General features: G+C 34.7%; 1 protein-coding gene across 1 annotated transcript in view; it reads left to right on the top strand.

Moving 5' to 3' along the window:
* The first annotated feature begins 386 nt into the window (after positions 1 to 386).
* Positions 387 to 12,859, top strand: part of fstl4 (follistatin-like 4) — a 202,096-nt gene continuing 189,623 nt past the window's right edge. Inside the window, exons 1-2 of the mRNA XM_016555391.1 lie at positions 387 to 547; positions 6,856 to 6,988. Coding sequence (XP_016410877.1) covers positions 6,866 to 6,988 — 123 coding nt within the window. The 5' untranslated portion in view covers positions 387 to 547; positions 6,856 to 6,865. The remainder of the gene's footprint in view (positions 548 to 6,855; positions 6,989 to 12,859) is intronic.

The following is a 12,859-nucleotide window of genomic DNA, read 5'->3' as shown; positions in this document are numbered from 1 at the left end:
CAGTTTCTGTTCGGCAAACATTTTTTCCTTAAAGTTTTTTTTTCATAATTGTTTTTACATTTTGCCATTAAATGGGCATTATACGATGCATTTACATTTAAAGCTACATTCAGGTCCACAACACTGCTTTTTGTATTCATTATTATTATTATTATTATTATTATTATTATTTTACTGTGTACACAGTACTGTTACAAATGTGACTTTAATGTGATGACTGTAGTAGCATGTCTCTTGTCAAGTGTTTCTGTTCACACACACACACACACACACACACGCAGGAGTGTGACAGCAGTGCAGCAGACACAGGGATCTTCTCAACAGCGGTGTGTGTGTTATATATATATAGTGTGTGTGTGTGTGTGTGTGTAAGAGAGAGAGCTGTTGAAATAGGGTGAGCTGGAATAGCGGGTCACTCTCAGTTGAAGGATGGAGTGAGAGCGGGTGTGTTCTTTCCTTCGCCTGGACTGTGAGGGTCTGTGAGTCTCTGGACACCTATAACGCGCATCTCACGCAGCATTTCTGTCTCCGCGCAGGAACACGACAGGTAACGAGCTACAGTCACTTTATTCTGCGCTGCGTCGCGCTGAGCGCCAGCGGCTTTCCGTCTCCATCGCGCTCTGCGTCTGCACTGGATTCTCATGCTTTACGCCGTTTGTTTGTATCGAGTACCTCAACAGGAGTTTTTACTGGACTCTTGGTTTGTGCAGTCAGCGTTTATGTGTCACTGTCTACCTATAGACAGCACTTCTGAGCGGCTGTGGGCATCGTTCGCCCAAACATGAGGTCTGGTTAGGCAGCTGCACGAGCACTGGGTTCACGGTACAGCGGAGGTGATTAGTGCATCTGACTCAAACTCTCACACAGCGGCTAGATTCAGGCTCAGAACATCAGAGGTACACCAGACATTTGATCGACCTGCACTTAGACCAGCAAGCTTTATTACAGCTCATGTTTAATCAGAATTTACCTTCATTTATTCTTACAGAGTAAGCTTATTGTTTTATCGCATTATTCATAGCCATAACACATTATAATAGTTTATTATATATAGCCTACATATATTATCACATAACTTTATGACTGAAAAGGTGATGCACACTGTGAAACGTTATTGTAACAGAGGAGAACGTAAAAGTGTACAGTAAAAACGTTTAATTGGTTAAACGGTAACATATTTGGTAAATGTAGAATATTGTTGAAGAGTTGTTGTAAGTAAAAGGTATGAATCTCCTTCTAATTCATGGAGAAATTCTGGTCGTTCCCAGAATTCCCTGCATGCAAACCATTACATTTTCACTGTGCTATTTATGTTAGTTTATTACATGTTTATAGCATGCATCGTTATTTGAGCTAGCATGATGGTGTTTTGTGTCTGTGTGGGTGACACTTTCATTTGTCTTTATGTTATTATTAGTCACAGAGGGCTACTGGAGAGGTTACGTTTGGTGAAATTGAAGTCATCGTGTTGCCTTCCGCTGTATTGTGTATCTGTTATTATTAGAGATTTTAACAGCTCAGATAGCTTGGTATATTAACGTTACTTAATTTCAGGCACTAAAATGTGTGTAAAATCATCATTGTATTTTGTATTTTGTAATGTAATGTTCTGGCACAACTGCCAATTTTTGCCGTAAATTTAAGAGAAAAACATTTTTACAGCAAGTGTGTATCGGAAGAAAGACAGTATACATTTGGCATAAGAGCTAATGAAATGTCTCACGATTTTATTGTAATATTTATTTTATTGTTATACTAAATGCAATGCTATTATTACCCATAGTATGTATTGCTTCTGAAACTGTGTTGTGTTGGGGCATTCACTTCAACATCAGGACTCAGACTTTACACTGAACTAACCAAAATGGTCTATGGTACAAAAGTAATATGGTATGATATGATATCATATTACATATGATATTACCATGAACATGACCTGAAAATTTTGTACGTACATGAACAAGAGCAAAAATTTGACCTGGGTTGTATTTTCTTTTACTTTGTGAGTTTTTGTTCATGGTTTTGGAGGATAAGGGCATCACACAACCTGCCCATGTAGGCATCTGTGTAGTTTGCTTGCCCAAATATGTGACCCTGGACCACAAAACCTGGACCAGTCATAAGGGTCAATTTTTTGAAATTGAGATTTATACACCATCTCAAAGCTGAATAAATAAGCTTTCCATTGATGTATGGTTTGTTAGGATAGGACAATATTTGCTGAGATACAACTATTTGAAAATCTGGAATCTGAGGGTGCAAAAAAATCTAAATATTGAGAAAATCGCCTTTAAAGTTGTCCAAATGAAGTTCTTAGCAATGCATATTACTAATCAAAAATTAAGTTTTGATATATTTACAGTAGGAAATTTACAAAATATCTTTATGGAAAATGATCTTTACTTAATGTCCTAATGATTTTTGGCATAAAATAAAAATCAATAATTTTGACCCGTACAATGTATTTTTGGTTATTGTTACAAATATACTCCAGTGACTGGTTTTGTGGTCCAGGGTCACATATACTAGCTTGATTGGATGCAAACATTTTTATTTTATTTATTTTTTTATTCCCATTCTTAATTATTGTGATAAGCCTACTGTAGCAATTGTTTGGCATTGTGTTCCCTGCTGTCAAAAACCCCATCAGAACAGACCTGCGACCCGCTGCCGTAGAGCATCCGAGTGGATTGCACACTCATATGAACTGATAATAGAGGCACAGGGATGGTGTGATATTTCTGTCTGATTCAAACGCAATGATGATGCTTCACCGGGAGATCAGATGTGATCTAGAGCATGTAGGTGATTAATATCAAGCAGCAGAATATAGCACCATGTGATGTCTTCATGCAGTCATACAGAGTGCCTGATTGTTATTCCCAGTCCCAATTCATCACTTGATTCAATCCGTATTGAGAATTGCTCAGCTGCGGTTCAACGTGTAATCTGCAATCCAACAAAGCTCTTGAAAATGTCACACAAGTTATTTTTAACCTTTGTAAGGTGATTCACGTTCCTGCTGCAATATTTGAAGATGTTTGTTTGGATCCGTGGTCTTGTTTACACAAATATTGTGGAGTTTTTTTTTTTTTTTCATTTTGTTCGTTCACAATATGTGCTTACCTTTTCTGCAAAGCCTCTGTAAACTCAACCTCTAGATGAACCGTAACAGCTAACGAGTCTTTCTTATAGCTTTGTGATTGACTCTAGGTGAAAAGACTATTATCATTTCCAAATTTCCTCTTCATCCAGTTTACATCAGTAAAGCATTTAAACATTTCTCTTGTTTGGTAATAGACATCAATTTGTGTTGGTAATATTCATACCGAGCAGCTTTAGCTTGTGAAATCATCTGTTGTCACTGCTGTTGTCAGTTTACATGAGATGCTTGTTTATGTAAAGCCAGATATAATTAGCATAGCATAGAATTATTTTATGTCATTACCCAATTTTAGCTGAAATGTGAGTATAATATTGTAAGCTGGTACTAGTTATCCATGCATGAACAAATGATAACGAAAAATCTAGGATGGCACAGATGAACCAACCGACAGATTAACTGATGTGATTTCATTAGTATTCATATGTAAAGAAAACTAACGGCTTATGCATCAGTTCATAGAATATTGAATTTCTTGGTGGATGTTATATTTATTCACATTGATTAAATATATTTACTGTTCAGATTTTAGCTCGAAGCTTTTGTGATGAAACACACTTACACTTACACACACACTACGCGAAAACCTACGTGAAATGTCTACAGAGCAGCCAGAAGTTTGAACGTGTTTGCTGATGAATCAGAAAAGTGCTTCAGTGTGTGGTGTGACTAACACGTCTTCTTAAGATGAGAAAGAGAAACTTTAAAGTGATTGTCAGCTGTAGTATTCAATGTTTTGTCACACATCTAAGGTAGTACTTGAATGCAATGATTGGTAACCAAGTTTAAACAAGAGCTCAATTCTTAGTATTAACTAGCATGCATAATACCAGCATATTGGCTGTTTATTATGAAGCACATATTAATGTCTTATTCTGCATGAGCATATTTTAGATCCCTTAATCCACCCCATACCTAAACTAACAACTAACTTACTAACTATTAAGAAGCAGCAAATTAGGAGTTTATTGAGGCAAAATTCATAGCTAATAATGAGAATTGGACCTGAACTGTGACCAAACTGGGTATTATAGATATTGTGCATCTCATCAGATATTGTGAATGCAGTTAGCTTGGTGGGCCGTGCACACGTTCAGGAACTTTCCTGATGCTCTTCTCCTGTCTTCTCCATATCGCTTCCTATGTATCCATCACTGATATGGCCAAAAAAAGAATATAGCAAAATTATAAATAAAAAAAAAAAACACGAGGTGCATCTTAAATGTGGAGCATGTCATGGGCAGGACCATTGCTTGTGGATTAGATTAATTAATTAGATTAGATTAGATTAAATGAAGACAATTTCAACAGTCGTTTCTTATGTTGGCTGAGCTTACCACGTCACAACTAGCTGTCAGAAAGACATTTGACCATACTGCACATTTCATACAGCGTCATTGTGTGCGTCACCATTATTTTGCTCAAAAAATACAATCACAATTATTAATCATGATTACTCATAACATTTTTTTGTCAACCTTTCATCATAATTATTGCACTTTCACATAAGCACAAATCAAGAGAACGTCAACTTGCACGGTTCACTTTCGCAGCACACTGTGCGAACGACCGAGTGAAGGAAAACGGACTTTCTGTATTGCACTTTCATTTGAGCTGAATATCTCAATAGAGATCGCTAAATTCCAGCTTACATGTTTGCTGTTGTTTTCAGCTCATCGGCATTTTTCTGTAATGTAGAGTGAGCGTGTGCACATGGTTGCCAGATTGTGAAGATAAAGGAAAACACTGGGCAGAAAATGTATCGATTAATGAAAAGCTTGTTTCAGGATAAATAACCAGCAGGCAAATATTGCAGATGATTATGCTTAATAAATCTAGAGAAGCAGAACTCGTGATTGCGACTGCAGCTCTGTCTGAACTGAACCAACACTGAACTGATTGATCTGAATAATGACACTATGTTTAGTCTTTTAGAACTGCTTTACAGCAGAATATGAATCTCTCCATAGTTGTTTTTTTCATAATTCTTCTATTTTCTTGTGTATCACTGTGAAGCTGCCTTTACACAATCTGGATTGCATAAGCGCTATGAAAATAAAGGTGACTTGACTTGACTATAAATCATCTTAATACAGCATTAGTAAAGCAATGGCTTGAACTTGAATCACAGGCCAAAACTAAATCATGGTAACACATATCTATTATTTAGTAATTATTATTGCACAAACTTTTTCAGAGCAACATTTTCAGAGAAGACAGCAACTCTAAATATATTTTCTGTATTTCTAATATTTCTGTATTTCTAATATTTATTGGTTACACAACTTCTACATGAACTCACAACTGTTAAAAACGGTTTTATGGACCTTTTGCCTACTGAAGGTTTTGCAAGAAAAGTGCACAATCCAAGTTGTGAACATAACCCATGCTTTATAACTCATATAATTTAATGGTCTGCCAATGTCTGGTGCTCTAAAAGATGCTTTTTAATACGTTTGCAGCATGTTTTCGTCAGTGCATATATAACAGCGCAGTTTTAAGTTTGTATCTTTGTCTGTTAAAAATGTCCAGCAGTATTTCCATTATGCATACAGGCTCGTCTGACAGAAGTCTAGTCTATCTTTTGGCCATCTAGCGGCTGAAGCACAAAACTAAAAGTTACTTGCGGAGGAACATTGTTTTGGTCATGACGTGAGTTGTGCGGATGAATCTGATGGTTACAGATGATCGTTTTATCAGTGCACATGTCAATAACAACATCAAAACTCTCCTAATAACGAAAGACGGATATCTAAAAAATATGTGAAGCAGGGCTGTAAGTTAACTTTTTTTGCACATAGCACTGGTGCAACAGAGGTTGAACGTTTTGTAGCACAGGCCAAACAGTTGTAGCACAAATATAAAACGTCTGTTATTATGTCTGAAAACTAACACAAGTAATGGAGTTCATCACTTAAACAGGCACTGATGTTCCATACAGAGCACAAAAAATACAAACCATCACGAAAATTGCTTTTCGACAAAGTTTCTTCTTTATTTGCTAAAAATGGAAGAGTGCGGAAGCATAACACCTCCTATACCTCAACAAAATATAAAATAAAAAAGAATGGCATACATTTAGGCCAAAGTGGGTGAAGATAAAAATCCTTGTTATTATTTTATCTTTGTTAGCCTATTAAAAAATCTGACCGTTTGGTTACCCATATTCTTCAAAATATCTTCTTTTGTGCTCAGCACAAGAAAGAAATTAATACAGGTTTGGAACAACATGTGAATGAGCAAATAATGACAGATATTTAATTTTTAGGTGAACTATTCCTTTAATGACAAGCGGCAGCATGTTTAGTTCTGTCGCTTTAAGAGCTGCACATATCCGTTTCTCTCGCAACTGTTTACTTTCATTTTAGACATAACCAACTATGTTTACAGTCCATGTAAACCTTGTGTGTTTTTGACAGAATTAGACGCATAATCATTAAGACGCGAATCAGGCGCTGTTTTAGTGTGCAGTGTGCGCTCGCTTCATGTGTACACACTCAGAAAAAGCGCACATAAGAACAGAACGTGAATGAAATGTTTCATCAGCAAGGCTTTAAAGCACATGCAAATAACGTACTTTTGTGATGGTCTCATCTACTTTTGTGACACTCATCTACATTTTGGATGGTCTGAGGGTGAGGAGATTTTCAGCGCATGCTTACTTCATCATGTACACGTTCTTCTCTTGACAGGCTGACGCTGATGGGCTTCTTGGGCGTTTGGGCTTTGTCCGTCCTGCTCGGATCTTCCCTATGGCTGGCTTATGGAGTCCGAGCCAGTGCTGGATCTGGAGCTACAGTAAAGGAGCTTCAGGAGGGACTTCAGGTAGTAGTGCATTTCATTTTCTTTTGTTGTTCATATTCTGGGACTCAGAGCTAAAAGGTTTGAGTTTCAGAGTAGGTTTAGACTTAACCAAGTATTAACATTGATGTAAATATCTTGTAATTGAAACAGTAGTGTGGGAAATAAAATGAAAAATATGTCTAGTAGAGAACATAGGCCTAAATTAGGGTTGGGCGATATGGCCAAAAAATTATATCTCTTGTGTTTTTTGGCTGAATTGCAGTATACATGTTGATATACATTTAATGTTGTGATAGTGTATGACAAGCCTCCTCCATATTATTGTAAATTACTTATTGAAATAATATTTTTAATGTTGCCGTGAACATAGCCATTATTGCTGATATGGCCTTAAAACATGCATACACACACACACACACACACACACACACACACACACACACACAAACAAGCCCTCCTCCCCAGGTATTTTGATCAGTAGGATTATATAAAATATATAACAGAAAATGATTAAATATAGAAGTTAAAAACACAACATAAACATTACAAATGTTACAAATAAACATCCATCGAATTTTAATATTTAAGTGCATTAAAAATCATGTTTGTCAGTCAAATTCATTTATAAATGGAGACTCATAAAGGTATGAAATATGATCAGTATGTCAAAAACACTTTTAATGAGAAGACACTGGACTGCTGCAGGTTAGTAGGGAAATATTTGTATTTATTATCCTGAATGCACATTTGGAAAGGAAAATATGTTTATAGGAACATGTCAGCAGGTTCAGTATTAATCATGTTAATGCAGAGAACACAATTCGTTGTTTTAATCAATGGACATAGGAATGGTTCTTCCTTGTAACTGTCTGAATGGCCGGAAACACCTGAACCGTATTCAGTAGAATGTGGGAGTAGTTGTGAAAGTAGTCCATTAATCACTAACCAAAACTAGACATGCTTCCAGCTAACAGCACTGATATTTCATCAAATGATGCTGGACAGTTAATGCTAGACAACAATTGTCAGCATCTTTGAAGGGCTAATAAAGCTCTTAATGAGCCTCTTCAGTCTGCAAATGTCATGTCTAATGTAGATGTAGTGGTAGGAACTGTTTGTCCCAGATGAGATCTTGAGGAGTATATCATTGTCTTCAAGCACACACACCGAACACTGGGCGTCAAGCTCATTGTGAGGCCTGCTGGGACTTTTCTCGCTAATGACTTCTCAGTGCTGTAAGACAAAGGCAAGAGCCATAGCTAAACACCAGCACAGCAATTCAGGATCGATATGTGTTATAGTTCAGCTATTTAGTTTTATTTATTTGTTTATTTTTAAATTGGTGAACTGTTTAGTTAATCACATCTTGTTGTTCCTGTGAGATTCGGTGAGATAAGCAGATCAGTCAGAGACATTGCAGACTCATATGCACATTTGCCAAATGAAAGTACTATAATGGCAGCATGAGTTTTAAGGTAGGGCCCTATGAATTCTGTTTAATTTTTGGTTTTATTTTGTTTTCCAAATTCAATTTTTTTTTCCGTTTTAATTTTTCTGGATGCCTTTACTTATTTATTTAAAATTTTCTGGACTCTGATTTAATGGTTAAATTAAATTTTATTCATCAAAAAGCATGTCTAATTATTTGAAATCATGAAACCTCTACAATTTATTTAACAGCAATTATATTATATATATATATATAAAATCGATTTTTTAGGGCCCTATTAAAATACGTTTATTTTGCTCAAATTCTATCTATCTATCTATCTATCTATCTATCTATCTGTCTGTCTGTCTGTCTGTCTATCTATCTATCTATCTATCTATCTATCTATCTTCCTACCTACCTATATGTATATATTACCAAATCCATTTCTATTTTAATGGTTTAATTAAATTTTAAGAGTCAAAAGCATCTGTGATTAACTTAATTCAGTTGTTATTAGTTTAAACAATAATAGGGCCCTATGAAATGTTTTGGTTTTTGTTCTGAAAGTTTTTATGTATTTTTTTTCTGGTAATCAAATAAAGACATAAAACATTAATTTAATTTATCTTAAATAAATAAATAAATAAATAAATAAATAAATAAATAAAATGTAACTTTCATTTTCATTTTTAAGTTTAATTTTATTTAAACTCTTTTTTTTTAAGTTTTATTTTTTAAACAAAGTGCTGCACAACAGAGGTTTAATGTTAAAATTAAAACATAGAAGAAAATTTGTGATTATACCTTAAAAATAAAGTTTTCATTATAATTTATTAGTAGTATTAGTAGTAGCAAGACTGTACAATAGCAATATGTTCTGCACCATTTGTTCATACGGAGACATGCAGAACATGCAGGATTCATATTTAAATCTTTCAGCAGTCTAATATTCAGACACTAGTCCATATCGCCATTTGATTTAAGTGTACTGTCCTACTTTGATTTATTAATTCAAAATTTGACATTCCGTGACATTCCTGTCACAGTCTTCAGCGGGTGTGCCCAGGAGGGCCACCAGATGACTGTTCTGTGAGCACATGGCTTGTGTTGTGTTTGTCTGTTGTCATGTGCTCTCTCCTGTCTATTGTCTTGCCCCTTCCATCTTGTTACCTCGTTATAGTTTAAGTTGCTCCACCTGTGTCTCCCTCGTTAGCCTCCTCGTTTGGTTCCTATTTATTCTCCTGGTGTCTGTCATCCTGTGCTGATCCGTCATTTCTCATTGTGTGTGTTTCGTGGTTTGAGTTTGTTTTTGTTTCATTTTTATTATCAAAATAAATAACCATTTCTCCTGCAATTGAGTCCTCGCTTCATCTCCCCGCACGCACCGTGACAGAACGGATCAGCCAACATGGGAAAAGTGTTGATTATAGCATTATATTTAGAACTGCTCCCATTGCATCAAAGGTCGCAGCGCTGCACTGCAGCCATGTCCATGAGCACACAATATAATGATCTCCTTATTGCAAAATGATTTCTACAATCTCATGAATACTTCAGAAAATACTACAGAGTGAAAACACAATGTAAATAAGAGACTTGTTGAGCAGTGTAAACTGTCATTGGTTATAACAGGAGTTTTGTCGATAATGCAGTGTTTAACAGATGGTTTTCTAACTAACAGGAACAGTGTGAAGTTGATCATTTAGTCACTGGCTTGATTCACCAATGCATAAACAGCAGTAAACCACTTTGTGACAAAGAACGTCTACATGAGACCTTACATACTGTATTACTCCGATCACAGGTCATGGTACTCATTAAAAGCAGTTACAGATTTTTATATTATGTTTCTCGAGGTTAGTTTATAAAGATTTTTTTGCACCAAAAAAGGTCTTCACCTAACAGCAGTATCGCTCTTAGACGTGAGTTGTTCAGAACACACTTCTTTGATTACATAAGACATTGACGCATGTTAAAGGGCATGTCAAGGAGAATTGTCATGTCACAATTCTCCCAAATTCAAATCCAAGCATTTCAGAAGGGTAGAAAACAATAATTAATATTTGAAACTGGAGAATTAGTTTTGAAACATGCAATTTGTTTTTTATTGTAGAGCAACCACTTATATGTCTAAATATTGAGATGATTTTGATTCTCCATTTCATGACCCCTTTAAGTACCATGACTAAAAAATTATATTGTTCTATAATATTACCTATTGTTATAGTATTTACTATCAAATACACTAAAGTTCTAAAGTTATATATATATTGAATTAAACCATTAAGAATAGGTTAAGTAATTTTAAAAAATACACAAAATAAGATATATAATACATGCATATTCTATATTTTTTATTTTATATATTTTATATTTGTTGTTTTTTATTGTAACTTTTTGTTTATGTCTTAATGTAACCGTCTAAAATTGCAATCTTTAGAGAGAGTTTTCCTAATATCAACAGTTTGACAGCTAATACATATTTAGATCATTGGGATGCTAAGACTTTTTTATTGCGTAAAATTGAAAACGTGTTTCTAGGTCAAAGTGACTCAAAATAACAGTGTCATACTTTTTTTTTTTTTTTTTTAAAGCAAAAGGCATGTAAATTAATCAGTGGTGTTTCAAAAATGGTCAAATAAGTGAAAGAATAGATTTTTTTAAAAAGTTCAAAGTTTCCATGTTAGTGACAAAGGTCCCCTTCCAAATACATTTATAGTTACATGATTTTTTTATAATTAAAAAACAAATGAACATTTCCAGAAAAATCACATTTTGCCTATTTTCTGATGATCTATATATATATAATAGGGTCATTTAGTTTTCGACCACTGAAAATTAGTAAAATTGAACAATTTGCACATGGAGCCGCATTGAAATCACCATATCTCTGGAACCAAACCATATAGGGCCTTAAAAAAAGACCAAAAAGTTGCTAATAATATAATATATCTAATAATAATAATAATAATAATATGTAATAAAAAAATCTATATAAAAAAATCAAAATATCTATATATAATAGGGTCATTTAGTTTTCGACCACTGAAAATTAGTAAAATTGAACAATTTGCACATGGAGCCGCATTGAAATCCCCATATCTCTGGAACCAAACCATATAGGGCCTTAAAAAAAGACCAAAAGAAAAGTTGCTAATATTCAGAATCTGAAATTATATTGAGATATCTTAAATACTTCTTGGGTTACAGGCATGCAAACTTTGTAAAAAATATATATAAGGCACTCAGACAGTTTTTTCCTGTGCAATTGTTATATACATTTCTAGTTTGAACATTATTTCTAGTCCTTCAGACATTCCTCTTTAAAAGAAAAAAGTATCAGCTGTGTACAAAGTGACCCACATTTGGCTTTTGACCACTGAATATGTATAAACTTTAACAATTTATTCTTGAAGCTAAGTTGAGATCCTAATATCTCTGCAATTGAACCATATAAGGCCTTGAACATGAAGATGCCAAAAGAAAAGTTTGTTAAGAACCAGAATCCAAAATTATGAAAAAACAAAAAACAAAAACAAAACTGGCATACTGTATAATGCAACAAAGATTGGCTTTCTTCTTCATTTATGTATTTCTTTTACCAAAAAAAAAAAAAAAAAGATCAAAATCAAAATGTGTGGCTGGGGATCTCTGCTTGAGCGCTACACTATCACTACACTAAATGACCTTCTACATTTACAGACAGTAAGCTTTGTGAGAAAGACTTATTTAAAACATGCCTGTATAGAACATACTGAGAGTATGAAAATAAACAGAGATCTGTAAGTGCAGCTGTTTGTTCAGTGGAGCGTTTGCTGTAAAAAGCCATTAGCCTGAATCCAGCGCCATGTCAGTCTCTCAGCCTTCTAGTGTTAGCACACTAACCCCACGAACTAACCCCACTTTTATTAAGGTTATTAAGGTATTAAATATGAATGGATATATAGTGCCTGCATCCAGTGGCCATACTTAGCCACTTCATAAGTTTGTAACCTTGTATACATGTTTGTATGCTGCAGTGATGTTTACAGCAGTGCTTCTCAATTGCTTTTGCGTCAGAACCCATGTTTTACATCAAGCAGCGAGTGCAACACAACATTGAGCCAGGACTCCTTATTGCACAAGGGAAACTGAATAAACACAGTCGTATGCCAGATTATTAACACAATATAGGTTTTGGCTGAACAGGAACTGACAAATTTCTAAATGTTGTAAAAACAGCAGCAGAAGTTAATATCGTAGTCTGTGCTACTATGATTACATTTGATTATTTTAACATTAAGCATGGTTTTCTGTCTGTGAACTCATGAGAACACACCTGAGAAATAGTGTTGAAACCATCTTTTTCTCCTCAGAGGTGTAAAACAAAAAGAGTTAAACAGTTTGCTGTATAGTTTTCAAACGACAGTTAACTACTTAATTTAAAGGGATAGTTCAGCAAAAAAAAAAAAAAAATGCTG

Source organism: Sinocyclocheilus rhinocerous, unplaced genomic scaffold (assembly GCF_001515625.1).
Source record: "Sinocyclocheilus rhinocerous isolate Xijiao unplaced genomic scaffold, SAMN03320098_v1.1 scaffold1427, whole genome shotgun sequence".
Taxonomy (NCBI): Eukaryota; Metazoa; Chordata; class Actinopteri; order Cypriniformes; family Cyprinidae; genus Sinocyclocheilus; species Sinocyclocheilus rhinocerous.
Note: the sequence above shows the minus strand (reverse complement) of the source record. Positions and strands in the feature narration are given on the sequence as shown.